At 36.9% G+C, this 26,672-nt stretch overlaps 1 protein-coding gene across 2 annotated transcripts in view; it reads left to right on the top strand.

Moving 5' to 3' along the window:
• The window catches only part of NR5A1 (nuclear receptor subfamily 5 group A member 1), a 123,679-nt gene extending 102,764 nt beyond the window's left edge, over positions 1–20,915 (top strand). For both annotated transcript variants that reach the window (XM_072429712.1, XM_072429711.1), the window contains 2 exons: positions 2,344–2,491; positions 20,177–20,915. In XM_072429712.1, coding sequence (XP_072285813.1) covers positions 2,344–2,491; positions 20,177–20,424 — 396 coding nt within the window. In that variant the 3' untranslated portion in view covers positions 20,425–20,915. The remainder of the gene's footprint in view (positions 1–2,343; positions 2,492–20,176) is intronic.
• Positions 20,916–26,672: the final 5,757 nt, after the last annotated feature.

Here is a 26,672-nt window from a genome sequence, read left to right as displayed (position 1 = left end):
CTTACGAACAGAGTCATCTTTAATTTCAAACTCTTCATCATTGTTTTCACCTAGTTCATCACCATAATCATGTTCTTCAAGAGATGGTAGTGTAACGAAAACCGGCACTGGGATTTCATCTGAATGAACCACTGGGCATATAGCCAATGATAGACTAGGATACTCTATGTTACATTTATGTTTCTTGTTATATCCTGAAGTTTTTACTATACAAAAGTAACAGTCACTGAAATTATCTCTTGGCTCTCCCCAAACCATAAGTATACCAAATGGCATTTTATCACATGTTCCCTTTGTCCACATCTGTAAACCCTTGACTCACTGTTTGCACACCTTATTGGGGGCCAAGACTTATCTTGATCAACAAGTTTAACTTTGAAATATGCCTTGCTTGCTCTACAAATGTGCTGATGTTCGCCCTTTGACTGGGAATAGTGAAATTGCTACAGATATAACAAAATGAATCAGGGTTGTTTAGGCACTTATGACCAGGAAACAGCAGAGCCAGACATGATTTGCAAGAAAGGAAATACGTAGAAAAATACATTTTGCTTATTCCCTATGTAGAGCATTGCACAACCTCTGACCACACTGTCTTGCGTGTAAATGAATAGCCCATACAAATCCACGCTACAGTAATTACAATATTATAACCAGTAGAAAAAAAACCTGACGTGATGGAAAAAAAATAACTGCACTTTCAGAATCTGCATACCTATAGCTTAAAAAGTCAAGCTTAAGTCAACAAAAAATTTGTTCAAAATTGTTCCCCAGTGTTATTCAACCAAATACCTCCCACAATATACAAAATTACCATCTTTCCTTTGTAATAACTCAGGGGCCCACGCCATACCAACCTAAGGGGGCACACTACCATCCTGGATGCTCCCTTTCCACAACATTACCCCCTGTCACCCTGTCACATCCTAGACACCCCAGATGTTTTAATTACTTTTAATTGTTTTAACAAATGTTTTATTGTCTTAATACTACTATTTTTTTTTCAGATGCTAATGTATGAGTATTTAAAAAGGTAAACTGCCCACTTTTAAGCAAAAACAATATCCATAAACATTTCTTTCACTAGAATTTTGCTTGGGCAGAAATAACTTGCAGATGCCTGACAGTTGCATGTGATTTATTATTAATAATATGACATTTCATAGACAAATAGGAGTGAAATTCCCCTTTTGTTAAGCAACTATAGAAATGTTAAATCTGAAAAATATAATTATATACATTTTAAAAGAGGGGAAGATTTTATGTTGTCTGTAAAATTAATCAGACTCTCGTAATGCAAAAGCCTTCTAAAAAATGAATGCTAATACATATCTCTCCAATGGTAATCTAATTCTAGTTCTCTAAAAATTGTTGAGTATTGTTTGATTTTTTTTCCCCAAACCAAAAAGGTAATTGTTTTAAACAAAGTGGAAGGATATGGTTACTAACACATGATCATTTCTAGTTTTGGTAATACACCACACAGGTGGATATGTGCTCACCTGCAACAGGGTTTATAATTGCAATTTACTATCAAGCGTGCTGGTGGTGGCACATCCTAAATAAAAATGCATTTTTTCTTGGGTCTATATAAATGAAATGCATATTGAATGCATATTTAATTCAGGAAAAGTGCTTACTGATATTTCAGCAATTTTTTTTATTTATAAAGTAAAAATGCCATCGTGCATGTTGTTACAGTAGGCATGCGTAGATCAGTCTGTTGTGGTCACAGGAAATGTGCATACCTACATTTCATAGGCTGCTGCCTCCTAAAATGTATTTAAACCCAACTTTTAAATATGTTTGACAAAATTCCTCCCTGTGTAAAGTTTTCAGTATCAATTTTTTGTGCACCTGTTTCTAACCTGGTGATTCTGCCAGTATCAACATTTCCTGCAAGTGGCTGACAACACTAAGCTACTGCCTTGTAAAAGCACTGTATACCTTCAGTTGGTCATTTGGCTGCCATTTATGTAGGTTAGCAGAGCAAACAGTGGAGTACAGGTGTCCCTGCCATTGACCATGCATACACTGTCTTTTTCTTTATTTTACCAGAATTTTCTTGGACATGTTATATTCTTTTGCATACCATGGCACACACATGCACAGCAAACTTGGAGTGCACCATATTGCGTTGCGCAGAAGTAAATGATTTGATCATGTGAACCCACAATGCAAGCTTATGATAACAATTCATCTCTGTGTTTGTTAATTTACATTAGTAAATGAGGCCCAAGGCATCCCAAAAACCCAAGGAAAATACAGACAATAAAATATACTTTAGCCCTTATAAAGCGGGAGATTTGGTTTGTACTACATGTATTTTTTTCTTTTTTTCAGATTGAACTGTCAGCAATTGCAGCCCAAGCTGGATCCACACTGAACAATCTAGTTCTTAGGGCACAGGAACTAGTCATTCTGCTACATTCCCTGCAAGTGGATCGACAGGAGTTTGTGTGCCTGAAATTTCTCATACTCTTTAGTCTTGGTGAGTTAAGAATATTATTTACTGACCATTGAGTTTCTTTACAAAAGAAATATAGGCTGGCCACATAACAAAGCTAACTATTCCTTTGCAAGGATATTAGCTAAATAAATGAGATAAAGTTCTGGTAACTTCCAATCTAACCTAATCTAACTAACTGCCAATCTAATCCAAACCTAGATTTCCTTTAATTTGATTGGGCATTTTAGGTGATGTATACATTATATATGAAAATGTAATGATGGATGCCTAAAATGTATTGATATATAAGTCAATCAATACAATTGAGTGTAAAACACAACTCAGTGATAAGTTAGGTTGCTGTGAGCTACTTGTATCTAACATGTTGCTCTTTTAAAAGTGAATATAACAATAGAAGCATCAAACATTTTCTATGTTTTGAGTCACTTAATATTTGCCTCTTGATATGCTGAACTACAGAGAGCAAAGAATTGCATTTAATAACATTATTAGAAAGTTATATCTTGTAGCCATAGTACATGCAATAAATCATGTTCCATTTTAATTGCAGAGCGTCTCTGAGTAAAGTAAATGTATGGATATAATAAATGTAGCCAAGTTTAAAATTAAGCTGTGTTGAGATTTTTCTTTCAGATTGTGTAATCTATCAGACTTTGTTGAGCTATCCAAAAGTCTGGTTATCATTGTTTATTAGCATCCAATCTTTGAAATGATTGTCAGTAGTGGGTTTAACTAGGCTTTGACAAACTATGTTGCATGAGCTTCTGGAAGGGTGTTTATCTGAAGGATGTGGGGTCTGACTTAAAGATTCTAGGCGTGGAATCAGGTCCTGATAGGTTAGCCTTCTGGGGCAGAGAGATATCCACCAAGTTTGAAGGTGTAACCTATGGTGTCCTAGTAGTAAAAGAAAAAGCTGGGGACTGTGGAGCCACACATGAACCTCCTTTGATCCGAATGCTGTAGTCATCATTGTGACTCGTTATCAGCGTAACAAACATGAGCATCCACTCAGATACTGTTGTTATCCTTAAGCAGTTTGTAATTTTGGTGAACTTTACCAACCACTCCAAGTTCTACTATTATGTTATTTTTATTTTTTAGAACTAAATGAATAACTTTTCACAGGAAGATTAGATTTATTGGAGGTGGGGTGGGGGGATACTTGCATTATACAGGGCCCAACACAGAGGAAACGTTGCCAGATAAATGTACCTTGGATGACCCATTTTCAATGAAAGCTGAGGCTCAGTTTTAAAGTTTATACAGGTGCAAAGAATGTAGCCTTGAAGAGTAAAAATACCAAAATGTGTTAACAATAGTGCTTCAAATAATACGAAGACAGTGAAATCAGCAAGGGAAAAAACAAGATTTATCACCACTTTACTGGGGGAGAGAAAGCGCTGATTATACTATGAAGTCTAAACTGTGTTTGCAGACGGTGTGTGATAGCTCACTCACTAGGTTTTAATTAAATGAGCAGTCCTGAGTTAGGCATTTGTAATTTTATCAAGAAAATGAAAACAACCGAACTCTAAAGTTCCTATGCAGCTGTGTGGTTGCTGTCACCCCTCTAAGAGAGACTAACAGACCTGAAAAAATAGGAAAGACACAACTACTTGTACTGTTTTTGTGTAGAGATATCATGCTACTTTTTGTATGTGTTGTCTATGTAATGTATTTCATATTAAGGGAGGTTTATGAAATAGTTCATCCTTCCTAGCATAATATAGGTTGCCCCTGAGTTAGCAAAATGATTTTAGTGCATTTCAGACATCGTGGGTTGGATAGCCCACCATAACGACATACTAGAAAACAAATGATAACATTTTTTATATTCTCTTGATATCAAATCCTTGGTATTACAAAATTTTTTTCAATAAGTTTGATAAAACCAGATTACCTGGGACTGAAGCTTTTAACATTACTTCTGTAATAACTGATATTTTGATTTGAGACTTAGTAGTCTGTAGCAAGTCTGCAGATGGCTATCATGAAACACTTCCAACCCTGTTTACAATATCAGGAAAAAATATTATAATGTACCTCCTACCCAAAGCTGGCCACATTGCGTGTCTGGCTATTACCACAAGATAAGCTGTGTAGTTTTGAGCTTTAGTTTTATTTGCTAAATGCCCTTCCTGTTTATCGGAGGGGTAATATCTTATACAATGCTTGGCAATGATCTCTATACATGAACACTATTTAACTAAGCCTTAAAACTGAAATTTCAGATATTAAAAAGAAAAAAAATGTATTTACAATATATACATTATAAACTTGTATTTTAATTGCAACTTTTATAAACACCTAAATGCAACAATTTCAGTCTCTTACAGTTCTTTGTACAGCATCATTCAGACTGAAAGAGGTCATCAAAATCTAGGCCACAGGAATTGTCTGTACTATGTGGTAGAGTTATATAAATATCAGGACTGAAGGGGCAGAAACGCAAATCTTTTGGCAAGTAAGACAGTCCTGCATGAATATTTTAACTGCATATTTATCCGTTTGCTTGGAGTACAGCTTTAAACCAAAACTTTTGAACACAGAAGCAAAAATGTAATGTTTGCTGCAAAATAGACTTTGGTTACAGCATCCAGTCCAGATCTGATAGCAGAGGGGAATTGCAGATACGCTGTCGGCATAACATCACTGTTGACACTTGCCTTGTAATGAGAGCAGGAGATAGGCTGTTGAATGTACGTCACACAAGGTTTATTAAGTTTGTCACTCTGCGGGAACAAAAGATTTCTCATAGTTGTGGAGGCTCAGGCCAACCCTGCTTAGATTAGTTCACATGTTTCATTGCTGTTTAGACAAAATAGACTAGGATGGTTCAGGTCAAGTACAATTAGAAGTAGAAAAGGAGTATAGAATTGAAAGTTTTTGCAATTGTAAAAAAGCCAATGTTTTTTGTATAGTTTATTCCAAGTTTGTTTAGTAGCAAAATACGTTTTTACTGTTTTGGTGCATAATTATTAAATCAATAATACAAACAAAGCATGTTCTGCGCAGTAATGGAGAACTTGAACTTTTATATTTTTGGAATATATTTGGAAAATGTGGTCATTACAGGCAAGTTTGTGGAAGTGATTAGTCTTTTAGTCTATTTAGTCTAGTTTAGTCTAGTACATGCAATACTATACAATATGTAATATTTTTAAGACTCAGTTTTACGTTTTTGAACCAGATAAAGATTTTTTCTCTGTTTTTCAATAAATGTGCTTTTTAGGGATTGGCATCCCTCTCTGTACATAATCCATTACTAATATTTCAACACCTAGTTCACACACTTTGCTGCACTAAATAACCAGAAAGTTCACTTTAGCATTCATGGTTCAGTCTTTTTGAGCCCGATCAATTATCTTACAATTTTTGTGACAATACTATGTTCAAAGACATTGCAAATAAGCTATAAATCAGCATGTTGAATACATAAAAATGTATTTTCAAATTTGGTCCTCCTTGAGTGTAAATACCTCTGTTAGGCATAAGAACAGCAATAAACACCTCAAAGAATTTCTAAATTTTTCCCAGTTAAAGTCATATTTTAACACTTAAGGCTTAACCCATGAATTTGTTTAATATGTTATAATATTTTCTTTATTGAGAATTAAATAACATTAAATAACATTCTGTAACCTAAATAAAATGATAACAGCACAGGGTTTTGTAAAGACAAATATACATAGTTTATATTTATTAGTTATAATTTTTCCATTAATAGCTGAGGAAAAAAATTGTGTTTACAGAGTGGTTATCTTTATTAGTTGATTACAAGTAACAGGGTCGTCAATATATCTAAGACTTTTGTGGTCACTTTTCCTTGAAGATTTTTATTAATTAGATAAATGAGTACCTCGCTGACTCCAAACTAAATGTTACCCCATATGTGCCAAATCCAAAGGCGTAAAATTAAATTATTTTGTATATATCTAAAATTAGCTGAAGGTTCTTTGCTGATTTAAGCAATGGCATTGCTATGATTGTAAAAAAACATGGGGCTGCTTGGGCAGTGTGAAAAAAAAAACTTCCTTCACGAGACACAATAAAAGTACGATAGGCATAGCTCTAAAGTGGCAAGGCTGGAATTATTTTGCACAAGATACCTGTCACACAGGATACCAGGCATTATACACTGACTTCAGTGTACTCTGAAGGAAATATGTGAACAAGCAGGTAAGTTTATTTCATTGCAGAAGGGACATCAGCTGTCCCTTTTGAAATAAAGAACCTACCTGCCCATTTTTTAATTAACATTTAGTTAGGCTTTAAGGGGTATGGTTAACACCCTTCATGACAAAAACGTTTCCATTACATATCTAGTGGTGGTTAGTAACATTCAAATGGACTTGTTCTTGTAAAGCTTAAAGGTTTCACAGCCTTCCAAGCCACTACCTCTAAAAGTAAAGGAAAGGACTTTTTATTCACACAGCAAAACACCTTAGTCCAATCATTTGACCTTACAGGTGCTGCTTTTCCAAAATCAAGAGGTGTGAAATTTCTTTAGGCACCCTGTTCTACCTTAACCCATCCTCTGTGTCAGAAAGTTTGCATAGGTATTAAACCCTTGAGTTTCAGGAAGGTGTGAAGTGTTTTCAAAACTCCATAGTAAAGATGTTGAAGTGACATTGTAGTTGGAAGACAGATGGAGGGCAAATGCTACAGGGACAAGAATCAACACTTTTCCTACATTTGAAGGATATTTTTTTCAAGAACATTGAAATGCATATTTTGGACAGAGAAGACAGCTGGTTTGCAAGGAGGCAATCCATGTAAATTTAGAACAACTACAGAGGTGGGGGCCTTAGACACCATCTGTCTTCCACTTAGAATATCATCATAATGTCTGTATCCTAGCAGTGGTGGTAAATAGAAATACCACTGCTGTGGGGGGCTAAAAAGAAAACTATTACATTAAAGAGAAAGACACCATATAGTAAGCAGGTTAATGCAGTGAGATTATTCTCAAAACAACTCAGGACACTCTTCACTAGCATCCCACAAAAATATTTTTGTCATGAACAGGACCACACCATGACCCACTCCAATTTACAAACAAATGACCTACATTATTTCCTTTTTACACTAATTGAAGACTGACTTCAAAATACCACCAGAACCTATTGTTGTGGGTGATAAAGTATAGGTTTAGGCAGAGAGTTTGCTAAATGTATCCTGTTCTTCTCTTCTCTCTGAAAAATAATGCTTCATATCATTTATTTCAGAATTCTAGAGATATTGTTTGCATCAGATAAGACACATAACTGGCAAATAGGTTTAGCAAAAGTGGTGTGGTTTAGCATGAATCTGAACAAGGCAAGCATACACATGGCCTCCGCATATTCATAAAATCTCCAGTGGCATTTCATTTTTCTTTAAAAGTTTTTCCCCAATATGGTAGCAAGAAAACAGTGGGGAATGTGTTTGTAGACATGATAATATTGTGTAAAATAGAGAAGAACATTTTTTACACATATGTATTTAAATAGAGAATGCAGAATCCCAGAGACAGTCCTGCACTTGTCTTTGAGCTTTCTGATGATAATGTTCCAGTGGGTGCCATGGGCTCTTTGCAAATTTTGCAAAGTACTTGTGTCAGGAGAACTGCTGATGTATACATGTAGGTTACAGTGCTACTAAATGCATGTATACATTGGCAGTGAAGTGTGGTCTGGGAAGAAAAGCAAGTTTGTTTTGCTTCAGTTAGCAGACATTATCTTTAGAATCTGGTTCTAGAAACACAAAATATAAAAGTTTTTAAAAAGATCACATAAACTATTCATTGAATGTTTTGTTATACTACAAGGGATAATCAGAGATACAGACATGCTACAGAAGATGAGAGTCAGAGACTGCAAGGATACTGTGGAAGTGGTTAGAGTCTGGGAGCATGCTTTAAGAGACAAATATAGACAATTTACAAGTACTTTCACAATTTGTGCTCTGTATTTGGGAGATATTCCCTTTTTTCTTGTCAGGAGTTGACAATAAGCAATGAGAAATCTCACTAATTAGGACAAAAATATGTTTTAATTGTGTGGCTTAAGACGTACAATACTGCTGTCCATGCCTTCCTGTCTCAAATGTTATTATTAGAAAAAAAATATTTGATAAGCTGTTGCTATTCAGAACAGATGACATGAAATTAAATTTTCATTCCATTGCAATGTAATGATTTTTTCAGTACTCTCAAAAAGTTTGGTTACAAATTAAAAGATACATTTAAATAAATATTTAAAAATGTCTTAGTTAATTTAATAATGCCTTACTAAACTGCACATCTCGCTGCACATTCTTAGCATTCCTTGAGCTGAGATTGAATCAGAAAAAGAAAAAAAGTCCCAGAAGAGCAATATGAGCTTTCTCCTGGCAAACTTTTAACTTGAATTTACAAAAAAAATACTTTTTAATATTTATTGTAGAACGTGTTCACACAGGTGCCCTTAACCTCCCAAACAGTTATGGTGATTTTACCATCTTCAGCTTTTTTTGCAAATTCAAAAAGCCATAGATGCATCCATAGATGTATTATAAAGTTTCCAACATAATAAATCTACATATTCAGTTAACTTCAAGTAGAATTTTGTGTCAAATTTTAATAATTATCCCTACTGCACAGGTCTAGAGAGCCAGTAAATTATCGGCAGACACTGAGCAAAAGGGAGACATGAATTATTAACCTAATAATATCTGTAAGAGGATTAGTTAGGTGCGATCACAAATTTCACTGACATTCATCTCAGATTTGCACTTTTATAAAAACCATGATTGTACCGCACAAAATAGGTTTTGTTAAGCAGGCCAGAATTAGATCAATAATTCTAAAGCCATTATTCACTTTACCTATAAATTGAAGACCTGTAAAACTTTATAAAACATTGCTTATAGACAATGCTGGGTACCATTTTTTATTGGAGGGAGTCTGATATTATACCTTGGCATTTTTGGTATGTATTTACTCAATGCAAGACCATCTAATATTTTTATAGTTGAGATTACATTGTGATTGTGTGCATTAAAATTATTTTGAAAGTAAGTAAATTTGGGGAACAGTAGCACAAATATTCCAACTACCACCATTTTATTCTATACTTCTTTTCAGAAAGATATAATGTTATAGGAGTTCCAAGTAATCTTTAGGTCATAACATAGTGTGGTACTGAGACTGAGAGGTGTTAGTACTGGTAGTAAAGCAGTTAAGGTAAACTACTAACTGGTCATGTAAACAAAAAAAACTTACTTAGTTCTCATTTGAGAAAAGAAAAATATGATTTATATGTCCCCCTCTGTAACCCTTGTAAAAAAGACTGCAATACAATCATAAAAATGTCTTTTTCATCTATAAATGTAAAGTTTTATTTTCTTCTTTCTTTCACTATCTATTCTATATGCATCAAAAGCAAGAGTCAGAGTGAGAAAGAAACTCCAATTCTGTAACTTATCTATGGAAGGAGGTTGTTGATTTCTTAATGATGCTGGAGTTTGCTGCACATACTTAATATGCTTTCAGTAAAAACCTGTAATGGATGAAAAATAAAGAAAGTAGGCATGCCCTGGATGCATTTTGAGTGCATAATGAAAAGTGTACACACTTTCCAATAACATGTATACAACAAAAATAACTTGTTGCAAAACTATATCTAATATATTTTGCTGTGACATCTGTGCTATCTTAGCCCTGATGAAAAATGATAACATCTGAAGTGAGGTGGAGACTTGTTATTCTATATACAAATAAAAGTTTATTGTTATGTTTATTCTGAATTTTTTTTCTCTGATGGTGCTTTTTTTACACATACAGTATAGTTTATTTGGAGAAATATTTGTGAGCTGCTACTGAAATTTTTATTGGGGCTTATAATATTTTATTATGCATAGAGTACAAGATGATTAGAACTCATGGTTTGCAGGACCAGTATTACTACTGTGTGCAGAAGGTTGTTTTCTGGAGGTACTCCATTTTATTTGCACAATCCATGAACATGCTGGAAACTGGCTTATAAATTGACCCATATATGTGTGAATTTTGACTTTGAAAGGAATGTTAAACTAATGGGAATGATGCAAACCCTTCAGTTTCTTCTGTAAAGCACAACATAACATGTTTCTGCTATATGGAATGAATTATTCCCATGATTTTAAATATCTTGATGTTTACTGCTTTACCGATTTTTAAGAGATGCAAATCACAAATGACAGTTGTATCTACTGCATACCCTTGCTAAATGCTATTCTAAACAAAAGATAAAAATACTGTATTTGCTAATGTTCCTCGCCTATACTAGTAAAGCATTTGCAGAACGCTGTTGTGTTCTTTCTCTCACCTCCACCTATTCATCATTGCTACAAGCTCAGCTGTACAGAGCTGAATTTCATCTCACGTTCACGATGCAATTGCTTTGATTGAGAGAGTTTCCACATTTTCCACACAATCAAAGCAGAGGCATTGACTAGAGAGGCTCCTATTTGTGCTGCTAAATAGATTTCTCCCCTGAGCAGGTAAAGTGTTTTAATTAATATTGGTGCTTCTCAAAACAGCAATATTTATGAACATAGCTCAGGTAAGCATCTATTCTGCAAAAGAACTTAATAGAGCCTTAATGGGTTGACCTGTCATTCGATTTCATGTCTTGCATTCATAGAGCAGTCATTGCTGAAGGGGGAAAGGGCTTTTTATAAGCCAGCACATTCCCTTAACCATTTCCAAGTTATCAACAGCTTCTGCTAAACAAAAGCAGTTTTGAATGAGGAGAACACTTGAGGGCATAGAAATAATCCGAAGCATGTCTGTATGTGTGATGGGTTCCATTGTGACACGACCAACTGCTTGCTGCCTCTGTATGAAATGAGTCAACGTTATTTAGCCAACATTCTTTGTGGCTTGGTAGAATGAAAAGATTATTCAGATATTCAATTAAATGTTGAATAGGGCCTCTCAGAGAATCAGGTGAGTAGACAACGACAACCGATCAAGCCCTGGGTATTATTTTGACATACATCAATGCAATGTCTTTATGGGTATTATTAAATAACCCCAGGAACATGGAGATGTGTGGCTTTCATTTAGCAAAATGTTACAATATAGTGAAAATTAAAAAAAAAAAAAAAAAAAAAAAAAAAAGATTCTAGAGTGTGACACAAGTTTGATGTTGAAAAACACACTTTTATGCAGTTTATAGATAATATGCTTTGTAAATGTGTCACATAAATGTAAAGGTTAACCAACACAATTTAAGGCAATTGGTCTTTGGCTGTAAAGTTACCATTGATGCCATTTACTAAAAATCATTAGCATGAAAAGCTCTCAAATCAAAACTCTCTGAAGTAGCTCAATGTGTTTTATGATAGTGCCATTAAGTGAATCTATCCTGTTTTCCATTACAATCTTGAGACTGAGTTTAAATATAGCAAAACATTGAAGTGATACACAAATTTATGTGGCTTTGTTCCTTGTGCTTAGTAAGATGCTGCTTTATTGATGGAAATATGGCAAATACAAATAGTACAGGATCCACGTAGCTATATTTATTTTATTATTTGCCATGACCAGCTTTTATAACTTATATTGATCTTTTACAAGCTGGGCAAATTTGCATGCACATTCAAGAGAATTTTAAAAATGATTACTAATACACTATTTATAAGAAAGTATATAAATTAGTTGTATTATATGTATTTGGTTCTGTAACAGATAACATTTTAAAATATTCCTTGTCTACATTTTTACACATACACACTGTTTTTTCATTCACAAAGATGATTTCTGTATTATAAACTAGTAAATCCCACAAGATGATTTATTTATTTATTTTTTTAAACATTCTTTATTTTTTTTATTTAGATAAAGATAAAGAAGGGTAAAGTGCAAATGATTTCTGAAGCAGCATTGCTTTTTTTTTTTTGCACGAAGATGTTTATGGATCCAAAAATGGACTGAAAAACTTTCTCTTATGTAAATAAAATGAAGAACTTGCATTGCTGGCAAGTAGATAAATAGCTTTCAAAGCCTATCACCCCAAAACTCTAACACAGTTTAATAGATGCACTCTACATTTGCCTGATGTCCTCTACCCTGACAAACTAATGGATAGTTAAGGGTGGAGAAGAGAGGTTTTAGTAGGTGGTAACACTAGATTGTTCTTTGTATAAGTGGACCAAAAGTAGCATAGAGATGACATCGCTACTTTTTAATCAGAATGGTTTAATTTTGTCAGAGGACCAAAGTATATTTAGGGTCTCATCTCATTCAGATTTCCAAGGAGGCGGTACAGAGGTAAATACTCTATGTAGGGTAGTTGAGACCCTGCATGAATGTATGAGTAACTAAGTTTTGTGTGTCAAAATTTTAATTCATATCAAATATTTTATGAAAACATTGAAGATTTGTACTCACATAAGATGTATACCCTTACAATACCCAAGAGGGCCCTCAAAAAGCTTACTTTAAAATACCACAAATTTTCTCACAAAAGATCCATAACTGTTGTAATTTGTCAGTCAGTGCTTAGTAATATATGTATATCTCCTCCAGTAAAATATGTAAATCTAAGCACTCAATCTCCATTAGGGCTGTAATTATAAAAAAAAGTACTATTCCTTTAGAAGCCTTATATTAGAATATCTATTCAGCAGCAAAAAGATTGCAAAGTATAACCTTATATCTTTTTGTTCTGTGAAAACAGCGGCTTGGGAATGCTTTTAAAGAATCCACAACATATTGGTAACTAGGTGATAGGCAGATTTTATGTGTTGAGCTTATTTGATTTAACAGATTCATATCTAAGACATCTGTAATTTAATATTGGGCAGCAAATGTCATGATATGTCATATGCAATATTTTTCTGCTTAATAGATAATTTAATAGGGTAGCCCTGGCATCTTTAAAAAAAAAAATTCACAGGTCTTTTTTGCCCCCTTCTTTTTCTGAGGTTGGGTTTATAGGGCTTATCCTCAGTACTGATTTAAGCAATGCCATATTTGACATGACAGCTGTCTCTACTGCAGTCTTTTCCTGTTGGTCCAGGGCAGGGTGTGAAACCTTAATGCCATGGGCTAACAATAAAGAGATTTTAATGATTCTGGATTGAGGAATGGCACTGTATTACTGAATTGGTGAGTCTCCATAAGACAGCACCAGTAAATAAGTAAGTGTAGTAAACAATGTTCCTAGAATCTGCCAACTTTTACAAAACCTCTGGTTCCTGAATGTCCTGAATCCACATTTTGCACTTTGGTCAGGTTTTGTACAGCAGCCAATTGTATCAAATTGCATAAGAAGAAATTTGTGTGAATTAAAAAAAGGTTAGAATGTGGCAAATCCACAATTTGTTCAATTTACAGTTTTGTGGGGTCTCCTAATTTTTTACAATAGTGACACCAAGTGGTTGTGACAAAAAAGACATAATAAAAAATGGCATTTTTTTCCGAACTGTACAAACTGTATAAATATGCCTCTCACTGTATATTTACTGTAAACGTGTAAATATGCCTGTGTCAGTGGTTGTTGAGAATACAAATATCCTCAGTATTGGTGATCAGTGAGAAAAATACTATTGTGTAAGGACGGTACCACTTTATCAAGTAGGAGTGTACCCTCCCCCTGTGTCATTAGCCAGTGAGAGGAGTTGGTGTCCCCGTGTCAGTGGGAGGAATTATATATCTGTGTCAGTCTGAAGAATGGATTCTCCTATGTCAGTGGGATGAATAATATCCCAGCACTGCTGTTCAGTAAGGATTACCTCGTAGGGCTCCATGAATTTTCTGTTCTACACAATGATGTCTGTCAGGGATTTTGAAGACATCATTAGGAAGTAAATCACTCTGCCTAATGTTGCTTGTTACACTGCCAGATGCTAAACTGTTTGTGCCTGGTATATGCTGCCACTCTACATACAGCAGCTCTCCCACTGTGCCTTGATACGAAAACTATGAAGCAATCTGGGGACATGAAGTGTGGAAAAATTGGAACTAAACCGAAAACAAACACTTACCTTTAATCCTGCAGGTCCCTCAATGGTGCTGGTCCTTCCCGTGATCCTGTCCCGCATCGTCCTGGAATTCCTCCTTGTCCCAGAACTGGGAAAGCCAGGAGCCGCCATCTTCACTCTTCTCTTCCTTCTTCTTCCTCAGTCTTCTTGGCGCGCCACCTGATCTCGCACTGCACAGGTGCAAGATCGGGTGATGTAGCCCACTGTAAAGGGGATAAAAAAGAGCTGATCTCACTGCACTCGCACAAAAGGAGCACCCAAAGCCTTCTGGGATGCGTGACATTGGTTTCACGGGAGGCTCTGTGCTCCCATTCAGTCTTACCTAAATAGGGGGTGCTGCATCCTTTTTTTTTTTTTTTTTTTTTTTAAAAAAGGGTGTTGCTTATAAAAAAATAAAAAATACATAACATTTCCCCTTTACGTGTAAGGGTTGTCTACCCTTTTATGTAAAGTGAAAATGTTGAGTTTAGGTATGTTTAATTATAATGAGACCACCTAATCAGAATATGCAGCTTCTGTGTTCCTAGCAATGTTAGGGATTCCCTACCCTGCAGATTTTGGGATGGATGAATCCAGCAAATTGCACTTCTAGCAGTCATGGGGGGTTTCCAATATAGGGTGATAAAGTGCATTGAATCAAGATTATTGAAAAAAAGAGTAAAACTTGCTCACTATTTGGCTTGTGAAACAAGTGGACTTTTAATCAAGTGGTGTTAGAAAAAACAGGAGTTGGAAAAGAGTTAAATCCTTATAGTAAGCACAAACTTTAAGTAAACGTTTATAACTCCTTGTAAACAAACAAACATTGTTACTGGGAAGATGAGTGGTAGCAAGGTGGAAGGTTTGGTTCAGTGCACAGTCTGCCATATGTATGCACAAATGGAGCAACAGCTCCTAGGTGAATACCGCTGTGACAAATGTGAGCAAGTCGCCTTTCTGGTATCTGGCATTGGAGAGCAGTGAGGGGCATTGCAACACTGAAATCACTGGAGGGTGGAGAGGTTAGTCAGGATGAGCATGTAGGGAGTTGGGTCTAGTAACTAGAGGGAGTGGTAAGGGGACCCAGAAAAGGAAGGCCAGCTCTGGGTTTGAGCACCCCAACATGTTTGCAAAGTTATGTGAAGATGTGCAGGTGGCAGACCCAGTGGTGGCATCTCTAGGTGTTACTGCTACCCCTAACAGCCAGGAGAGCAGCACATCTAGTAGTGGTGGGGAGGGAAACACAGGAAGGAAAAGACAATTGGTTGTCATAGGGGATTCTATCATCAGGAGGACTGGTAGAATAGTTTGTCGCCCGAATCCCTTCAACCGAATGGTTTGCTATCCCCTGGTGCCAGGGTTCGGCATGTGGTGGACCGAATGGACAAACTACTGGGAGAGGCTGGACAGGACCCAGCTGTCTTGGTCCATGTTGGAACCAATGACAATATAAATGGAAGATGGAGGATCCTTAGGATCCTAGGTTTCAAGCTGAAGAAAAGGACCTCCAATATTGCCTGTGCCATGCGCAACACAGGAAAGGCAGAAAGAGCTTAGGCAGCTAAACGCATGGCTTAAGTCCTGGTGTAGAAGGGAAGGGTTTGGGTTCATAGAGAACTGGGCTGACTTTTTATTGGGGTACAACCTGTATGCCAGAGATGGTTTGCACCTAAATGAAAGGGGGTCTGCTGTGCTAGGGGAAAGATTTAGGGGAATGGTGGAGGGATATTTAAACTAGGACAGAGGGGGGTGGTACAGTCAAATAAGGTGGCAGAAAGGTTAGTCAGGGGTCAGACACTAGTGGAGGGTGGATTGGGGATAGTTGGGGGAGTAATATGAATAATTGTAAGGAGCTTCCCATATTACAAACAAACATTGGATTGCGCAGTACTAGTTGTACTGAAAAACAAAATAATTGGGCTTTAATGGTTGATGGTTTAAAGAGCCTGTTCACCAATGCCATAAGTCTAGCAAACAAGATTGGGGAGTCGGAAGCCTTAATGAGTGAAGAGAATTATGACTTAGTTGGCATTGCTGAATCCTGGCTTTGTTCTTCGCATGACTGGGCTGTCAATATTCCTGGGTATACTCTCTTTCGTAAAGACCGAGTCAAACAAAAGGGTAGAAGTGTCTCTCTGTATGTGAGAAGTGATCTGAACGTGAATGTGAAAGAAGAAATTGCGGAGGAAACAAGTGATGAGGTTGAGGCATTATGGGTTGAGTTAAATGTGGGGTTGAATAACACACAAATAATGAATGGAGTCTGCTATAGGCCCCCCAGTACTAAGGAAGAAATAGAAAATCAACTACTAGCACAGATAGAAAAGCAGCAAAAAGAGGAGGTGTTTTATTCATGGGAGATTTCAACTACCCTGACATTGACTGGAGTAATGGCACTACAGGAACAGCAAAAGGGAGGACATTTGTGAATTTAATACAAGATAATTTTATGGTACAGTTTATAGAAGCCCAAACTAGAAATGATACTCTGCTGAACCTGGTTCTTTCTAACAATGCAGAGCTTATAACAAATGTGCAAATAAAAGAGAATCTGGGTAGCAGTGACCATACAATGATTTCATTTAATGTGAAGCAAAGGAAGGAAAAGGAAGGAAGCAAAACAGGAAAGATAAAACATTTAATTTTAAGAGAGCAAATTTTCCATTTTTAAGGGCATCTCTCTCTGTGACTTGGACTGGGAGACAATATTGTCCTCAAAGAACACAGAACTGAAATGGGAATGTTTCAAGTTTTCAAGAAGCTAAAATTAAAACCTATGTGGCTTACTGAGCTGATTTTAAAAAAGCCATAAGGAACAAGAAAAAGGGCATTTCAATGATCACCTTCATCATTTGAAACCTATAAAGAATATACCAAAAAATGTAAAAAGGAGATAAAATGTGCAAAACTTCAAAATGAAAGATTGATTGCAAAGAAAAGTAAGGCAAACCCCAAAAAATGTTTCGGATATATTAATAGCAAAAAGTTTAGATCTGAGCATGAAGGCCCCTTAAAGGATGTTGCTAGGTTGGTAACTGGGGATAAAAACAAGGCAGATTTACTAAACACTTTTTTTAGCTCTCTGTACACGAAGGAAAATGGCAGAGCTCAAGTCCAAATTCATAATAGCAATGTCACTGCCTTAAATGAGTCACAATGGCTCAGAATTAATATGATTGAGAAACAGCTGGGAAAAATTAAGGTTGACAAAGCACCAGGACCTGATGTATTACATCCACCTGTCCTCAAAGAGCTGAGCTCAGTTATTTCAAAGCCATTATTTCTAATTTTTAGAGACTCTTTAGTCACTAGCAAGGTACTGATGGATTGGCGTAAGGCCAATGTGGTTCCTATCTTCAAAAAGGGAGCAAAGTCATTACCAGGTAACTACAGACCCGTTAGTTTAACGCCCATAGTTGGAAAGGTCTTAGTGAGTTTGATAAAGACCCACATAGAGGAGTTTCTGCTAGAAAATAATATAATAAATGATAGTCAGCATGGCTTTAAGAAAGACAGTAGTTGTCAAACAAATTTACTCTCTTTTTATAAGGAAGTAAGTAAACAGGTAGATAGTGGAATAGCAGTTGATATAGTGTACTTGGACTTTGCTAAAGCATTTGAAACTGTACCCCACAGAGGGTTAATATGCAAGTTAGGGTTGATTGGTTTAGAAAAGTCTATCTGTAAATGGATAGAGAACTAGCCTAAGGATCGCATCCAGAGAGTTGTAATTAATGATTTATACTCTGAATGGTCTAAGGTTATTAGTGGTGTACCCCAGGGTTCAGTTTTGGGACCTTTATTGTTTAACATCTTCATAAATTATATAGAGTTTGGGATAAAAAGTACCATTTCTGTGTTTGCAGATGACACCAAACTATGTAATGGAATTAAGTCCATACAGGATGTCTATAATCTACAAGCAGACCTGGATGTACTGTTTGATTGGGCAGCCAAGTGGCAAAAGACATTTAATATAGATAAATGTAAAATTATGCACTTGGGAGCTAACAACATGCATGCTTCATACTGTCTAGGGGGAATAAATTTGGGGGAGTCAGAAATAGAAAAGGATCTGGGGCGTTCTGGTAGATCATAGACTTAATAACAGCATGCAATGCCAAGCTGCAATATCTAAAGCTAGTAAAGCACTTTCTTGTATTAAAAGAGGAATAGACTGCAGAGATGGAGACATTATCCTGCACCTGTTCAAAGATTTGGTCAGACCACATCTGGAATATGCAGTCCAGTTTTGGTCACCAGTTCACAAAAAGGACATTGTGGAATTGGAGAGAGTGCAGAGAAGGGCAACTAAACTAATAAAAGGAATGGAGGAGCTCAGCTATGTGGAGAGATTAGCTGAACTGAATCTATTCTTCCTTGAGAAGAGACGTTTAAGAGGGTATATGATCACCCTGTATAAATATATAAACAGTCCATATAGAGAACTCACTTCCCCATTATTTAGTTTGAGATCATTACAAAGAACAAGAGGGCACTCTTTGCGTCTTGAGGAAAAGAAGTTTATGCTCCGGATAAGGAAGGGATTCTTCACTGTAAGGTCTGTGAAAATGTGGAATCAGCTCCCTCAGGAAGTAGTTTCATCAACAATTGCTTTAAGAAAAAGCTGGATGTTTTTCTGGAAGCACAAAATATAACTGAGTAATAAGGCTCTAAAGTAAAAATAACAGTGACTGTTGATCCGGGGAAAATCTATTTGCCTCATGGAATCAGGAAGGAATTTTTTTCCCCTGTTGAAGCAAATTGTACCAGGGGTTTTATTGCTTTCCTCTGGACCAACTATGTATTTTAGGAATTTATTCTTCACTGTAAGGTCTGTGAAAATGTGGAATCGGCTCTCTCAGAAATTAGTTTCAGCAACTACTAAAGATTGCTTTTAGAAAAAGCTGGATGTTTTTCTAGAAGCACAGAATATAATTGGGTATTAAGGCTTTAAAGTAAAAATAACAGTGACTGTTGATCCAGGGGACTTCCGATTGCCTCATGGAATCAGGAAGGAATTTTTTTCCCCTGGACCAAATCACTGGTCTTATAGGGTATTGTCTTATAGAGTTTTATATCTGGGATATGTTTATTTCCCTAGTGACTGAACTTGATGGATGGTGTCTTTTTTCAACCTAACCTACTATGTCACTAGGTCATTAGATTGTATTTATTAATTTTCCAAGACTTAATTATTTACTAAAGTATGTCTTTAAAGCTGAAATCCAAGCAAATGGCTAAATACACAAATACACTACACATATAGTAGCTGGATTATTTTTGGAGCCACCCATTTTTAAGATTTATGCAGTCACCACCCACAACAGCTTAAGTATCGCACTGCAGGAGACACTTACATATCTTTTTTCCCAAGCCTGTTATTAGACAGTAAATGTTATTTTGCTCTTATTTTCAACATATCCCTTGTATGCATATTTGCTTTTGTGCTGCTTCTCCCTGCCCCATTTTAAGCTCCACTATACATGAGATTGAAGGAGAATTTACACTACTTATATAACAAATATGTATTGCATTTTATACCACAAAACAGCATTTAACTGTGGCTCATATATCTACCTTGAATTTAGCTTTAAAAAACAAAAACAGACATGTAGGAGTGAATTATCCTAAATTTCCTTTATTTAAATGTAAATATCTTTACCTACCGATTGTGCACAGTTTCATTCCTAATGTCATTTTGCTAATGTCTGGTTACCTTTTTTATATTGGCAGATGAAAAGTTTCTGGAAAACCACAGCCTGGCAAAAAATGCTCAAGAGAAGGTCAACTCTGCCCTTATGGAATACACATTGTGCCACTATCCTCACTGTACAGACAAGTATCGTCTACTTCTTTTGAGACTAGCTGAAATCCGATCCATCAGCATGCAAGCAGAGGAGTACCTCTACCACAAGCATCTTAGCGGAGAAGTTCCTTGCAACAATTTACTAATTGAAATGCTCCATGCAAAGAGAGCCTGAATGCACTTGTATAGTGACCAAATGCTGTAGCTTTCAAGATGTTGCTGAACATAAATGAGAGACACTGCAGGGGTTTAGATCGCTTTTACAATAGCTGCCTGCCCAGAAAAAAATAATCTTCAGTAATTAATTTAACCTATAGTATTGGAAAGTTTCAGATTTATTTTACTATAACTGTGGATCTTCACTGAGTGTTATTATGTGTGATAACTTTTTATTATGCCATCATTGCTTGTGTTTTGATTTATGACAATCTAAATACTTCTTAGCATTATGTAAAAACAATAATTTGTGGGTACCTTCTATGTATGTTTATTTTCAATAGTCCTGCGATAAATTTTGTCATTTTTTAACACTGTTCCAGAAATATGCCTTATTTGATCATTTATGATGAGGTCGTACAGTAAATCTGTTGTGAATGTCTGTTTGACCTTAAAGAACTAAATATGAAGCATTAATAAATAAAGACAACTACTGTGTTATTCTCTAAACTATGATCCTTACTTTTTTTGTAATGAGCAAGGATGAAGTTCAAATTTAACGTCACCATGGGTTTAAGGCAAATTCTGCAAGTTTGAGTCACAGCAAATATATCTGCACAGTGGGAGAAGATCTTTAAACTATAGCCAGTAGCTTTGCCTCCTAGGTAAAGATAAAACATATTGAAATAAAAACCTATATAGCATATACCAGTGGTGTCCAACCTTTTCTCATCTGGGGACCACTTTATACTTGTGTGAGATGTGTATATTTAAAACTAGAATAGTTTTCATTTAAAATGAAATTAAATTGAAATGATCCCAGTTACCAGTTTCAGTTTTCCAGTTAACGTAGCATACATGCACCAAATTAAACAAATGACAATTCAAGAATCTCTGCAATGGACCAGAAAAATGCGATTCATGTGACAGATAGCCAACATTGTTCTTACTATTACATATTCAGGTCCTTACATCCCCGTTCCTGAGAAATTAGGAAGTGGCCCGATATGTGTGACAGGGTAGCATAGTATGACTGGTATAGTTTTCCTTATCTTGTGATGATGCTGCAGCAATAAACTTTTAGGGGGAGTTGGCCACAAGAGTCCCCCACTTATCCTACCTTTACCTTCCTCTACTGTTAAAGAGAAATTGGAGTTTACAGAAGGTAAGTGGCAAGCAATATGTGACAGGGTAGCACAGTATGGCAGTTATAGTTTTTTGTATCTTGTGATGGCACCGTAATGATGAAATTTTAGTTCTGCACTTGCAGTCACATTTCCCTTTTCTTACAGAATAATTGGCGTTTATAGAAAGTAGAGGGATATGTGTGATGGGGTAGGCATGATATGATGGGTTCAACATTTTATGATATGATGGGTTCAACATTTTATTGGGGAAGGTGGGGGGGGGGGGAAATGAGTTACTTACTGGCTCCCACATTTCCAGTTGCCAACATCCCTCTCTTCCAGGGAAATTGGGGTTCAGAGAAGGTAAGTGTTAAGCTGTGAAAGGTACCTCATTAGCCGCTCAGTCCCTCACACCACAGTGCCTGAAAATTTGACTGAAGGCTACAGTGAGCGGTACTGAGCGTCTCCCCCGTGCCAGGGTTCCATGGCACGAGTAAGGGGTACCCACACCGCAACCTCACCGCCAACCTGACGGCAGCCTTGAAGTTTTGTGAACTTCAAGGGGCACCACAGCACACAGACAATTGGCTGTACCCTAATGTTCATTGAGAATATATGAGGATTGAGAGATATGAGGATTTATACATGAGGATACTGACAGGTACATGGACACAGAAACAGCATTAATGCTGCTGCTGGGATTATCTCATAGTACAAGGTGAGTGGGGAGCAGCTCCCTTTAATGGCAGCACAATCTCAATATAGAAGCATAGGAGATGCATGCGCCCCATTCCCCACAGGACAACGAGCAGAGAGGGAATGAGCAGTGGGCCAGATCTGACAGCTCTGCAGGCTGAATATGACCCGCAGCTCTTAGGTTGGGCACCCCTGGCATATACAATTACTGCAGTAAATTTTAAAAATGATGTTAAAAATGAACTTTCCAGTTTAATTCATAAAATTTTTGAAACCACATTGTTGTAATTACCTAGGCCCCACTTTCTGTTACACTTTTTTTGTATTTAGCCTTTAGTGCAACACTAAAATGTAACTAAACTTCCAGACTGTAATTTTTATATTCACTATAAAAATTACTAAAATGGACATAGCAATACAATAAGTCACAGCAAAAAGAATAAGCCAGTGACATACCTCCCAATATCCGTGACAGAATAGGACAAAGGCAGAAGCGCCCTTCCCATACCGGCGCAAACAGGGGTAAAAAAAATGTTTAAATTTAAAAAAACAAAACATTATTTAAAATAATTTGAATAGGTAGGATTTTTGCATGTAAGAAAGCATGAGAAATTCAGCAGGTGATTCACTACAACCTTTAAAGTGGCAGAATGTAAAAAGTCTGAAGCAGATGTTTCCATCAATTGCATCACTTTCATAGGTTGTGGCAATTCACCCACTGATCACTTTATCTTTGCTTTATAAACTGATCTAAACAATGTTTTGTTATGATTTTTTAAAATATTAAACTTTGCTAAATATTTTCTATAGTCAATAAAACATCTCCAAGCACCTTGTTTAACCTCCCTGGCGGTATTCCAGAATGTGGTTCATTTTCAGTACTAAAAGTGGTTACCCTGAGCCACACTTGGGGTGGATTTGCCAGAGAGTTCCTAAGTCTTACCTGGTCCCCACGTGCCCGCGGCATCCCCCATCGGTGTTCATAGCCTCCACCAGCAATGCCCGACATCTTCTTCCCCTGACGATGCCTGGCATGTAAACACTGGGGACCCGAGGCCGGGGGACGCAGATGCCGATTGGGCCGGCCAGTGCAAGTGTGCTGCTTGGAGGCAGGACCAGGCTGTAAATTTAAAAAAATAAGTATTTTTAAATATACTGTTTTGACAGTACCTCTGACAGACTGCCAGGGAGGGTAAGGTTCATTGAAGGATGTCATGATTGGGCAGAAACACAGTGGTCATTCAGAGTCCCACAATTACAATTAACTATATGTCATGCTGGCATCTAGATATCAGTACTGTCCCAGTTTAAGAGCTATGCAGTGAACATGCAGTTACCCTGGAGTCCAGGTATATCTTCTTTAACTCAGACACTCTATCTGAGTACAATCACCTATTCTGTTTGCAGTTTCCCTGTTTCTCAGGAAATCAAAACAAGTAGTTTGTGTGACTCAAGGGAAACAAGAGCAAAAAAGGTAGAGTAGCTAAACATTTTTTAGTTTCTTGGTTCTACAGCTGCTTCAGCTGGTGGCAGTAGTGATGGTGGTAGTAGTAACTGTATTGTATTACAAAAAAAGCAGGTCTTGGAAAACAGCAGGTAGACAAGCAGCACTGTGGCAAGTGGCAATTTTTTGGCATACTCTGGGTCAGGTTCATACAATGATGATGATGTTGTTCTAGACATTATCATTATTAAGATATGGGAAGCAGATGAGAGTGAGAAGGAAATCAGTGACTGGGTTAGGAGCAGCAATGTGCATCTGAAAAAAAAGGTTTTTGGAAAGCAGAGCTTCTCATAATGTTTGCAGGTCTCTTCCCAATACAGCTGCATTGAAGCTGCAGATACATCTGACTTTTGAATAGCCCTGAGAGCTTCAAATTGCAAGGGAGTAGTTAATCTAGGTTTCCCTGTATGGGCATTTTAATGCCTGCTTTTTAAGATTCTGTTTTGCTGTGTTCAATAAATGTAAACACAAGTTGAGCTGAAGGTGCCCAAGCACACATTATTTCCCTTCATCCAGCACATGAAGAAGCATCATCAGCATATTTGCAAGGAAATCTGTGCCCAGCAAATCCTGCTTTATCATTCTGCATTTGTTTATTTAAAGGGTGAAAAATCAAATGGCACAGTGGCTAGTCCAGACACTGCTGCTGCTGCTATTGTAGCCTATGGGGGTCCATCACCATCAGTGCAGGTAATTTGTACTATTTGCATCAGTTCCATCATACAAATTAAACTGCGCAGTGGAATTCCACTCCCCCAACTCCAAACTGACAATGTGGCCACTAGCAACTGCACTTGGGAAAGTTCTGTCACCTTCCCTATTTTGGGCCTAATTTGGTGGTGAAAACATTTCTGAAGTGCTACCTTGGTTTTCAAGGTCTGAGTCCAGTTCAGCAGATCTTACACTGCAAAAATATACTTGTGGCCTTGCAATGACAGAATGGTCTCCTATTGTGTAAAATACCCAGTGAGATGCCCAGCTGCTGGAATTCAAAATTAAATATGCTCTATTACTACAAGATGCAGGATCTCACCCTGTTTCTCTTCATGTAACAGAAATTGATGCAACATGGGACTCCTATTGTTTGTCTTGCTGCATCGTTGTTTTAGTTGGAATTGGAACATTTATGGGGAGTATCCACCACAGCACAAAGAGAAAAGGGGGAGGACTAAATGAAGAGGATGAGAAAGAAGTGGATGAAGAAGTACCAGAGGATGGATTGTGAGATATGGTGCCAGTAGGTGACACAGGTCATTGGTCTAGTAGACATTTATGAGGTCACACTGAGAATAAAGGTGCAGCTCTACAGTGGGGAACAGAGAAAACAGTACCCTAGGCTTTGTACACGTTGCAAGTTGTTTGCTTGATTGTTTTCTTAGTGACAAATAGTGTTGGTCGAATAGCTCACTATTCGATTCGGCAGCTATTCGCTCGAATGTAGCAAAATTATTCGGGTGGTCGAATTTCAAAGTCGAACACCATTAAAGTCAATAGGAGGAAAAATTGATTTCCAGGGTTGCAATGAACCTGGAAATCCTCCTGACAGTGAGAGATTGCAGGGCACTAGGGGTTAAATGAGGACAAGCCTCTCCATTCACGCCTAGTGCTCTGGCTGAGGTTTTACATTTCTCAGCCATTCAGCACTGGAGATGAATGGAGAGACTTGTGCTCATTCATCCCTAGTGCTCTGTGATTGGCTGAGAAATAGGAAATCCTGATGACAGCTCATACATCATCAGGGTTTCCCTTTCCTCAGCCAATCAGGGAGCAGAGCAATCAGCAGAGCTTTACTATGCTGACAGCTCTGCTCCCTTGATCACTCCACGATCAGTGGAGCAGAGCTGTCAGCATAGTAAAGCTCTGCTGATTGCTCTGCTCCCTGAGTTGCTGAGGAAAGGGAAATCCTGATGATGCCTTTGCTGTCATCAGGCTTTCCCTTTCCTCTGGGAGCAGAGCAATAGGGACTCGGGTCGAATATAGGGACAACCCGAATTCGAACATCAACACTAGTGACAAGCATTGTTATACAAGCATTTCATAATTATTATATAATTATATATTATATCATTAATAATTATTATTATTATTGAATGGAAACTACTACTTTTAGACCCTTGATATCACAGAAAAGAGGAGCACTTTAAAAACTTTTTAAAATGATGTAAAACTGCTAATACATAAAAAAAACATTGTATGGCCTCCATGAGGTCATCCCTTTCCTGTAAAATGCATACTAGTGTTTCATCTCGTCAGTAAACATCTCTTTATTTTCCACTGCAGAAGCAAGCTGCTAGACTCAGCAGCAACAGCACAAGTAGGGCTAACCTCAGCTTCTTGGACATAGTGGTTGGTCATTTAAAGCCATTGTGGCAGAATCATGTTATCATCTGATATGTCCTAAACTGAGAAATTAACTCTTGTCCCAATAGAATACTGATCCAAAAAACTGGCCAACAACAGCACCACAAGTTTTGTTAACTGTTCATTTCTGAACATGGTGACCAATTATTTCCAGCTCCTGCAGCAGCATTAGAGTTAGAACATAAAAGTTTAGACTATCATCTTTTATGGCATGCCGTGAAGTGCCAGATTATTTCACTTTCAACCTAATGGATTACTAGGCTAAGAAACTGCACATTTGGCCACTATTGGGTCTAATGTCAGAGAGGACCTGCCACCAGTGTGGAAAAAATGTTTTTTATTAAAATGAATTATTTCTAGATTTATGACATGTCATAAAGCCACCATTTCCATCAAGGAGTATTTTTTTTCTCTTCAGAAGAATTAGAGGTGAATGGAATACAAAATGTATTTAGACTCTCCCATGCTTTCCTAAATTCCTAGTGATGATTAGTGTTGGTGTTCAAATTCAGGTTTGATCCAACCTGAAAAACACAAGATTCGACTTTGCAAATTCATGTGTAAAAAAAATGTATTTTA

Source organism: Pyxicephalus adspersus, chromosome Z (assembly GCF_032062135.1).
Source record: "Pyxicephalus adspersus chromosome Z, UCB_Pads_2.0, whole genome shotgun sequence".
NCBI lineage: Eukaryota > Metazoa > Chordata > Amphibia > Anura > Pyxicephalidae > Pyxicephalus > Pyxicephalus adspersus.
Note: the sequence above shows the minus strand (reverse complement) of the source record. Positions and strands in the feature narration are given on the sequence as shown.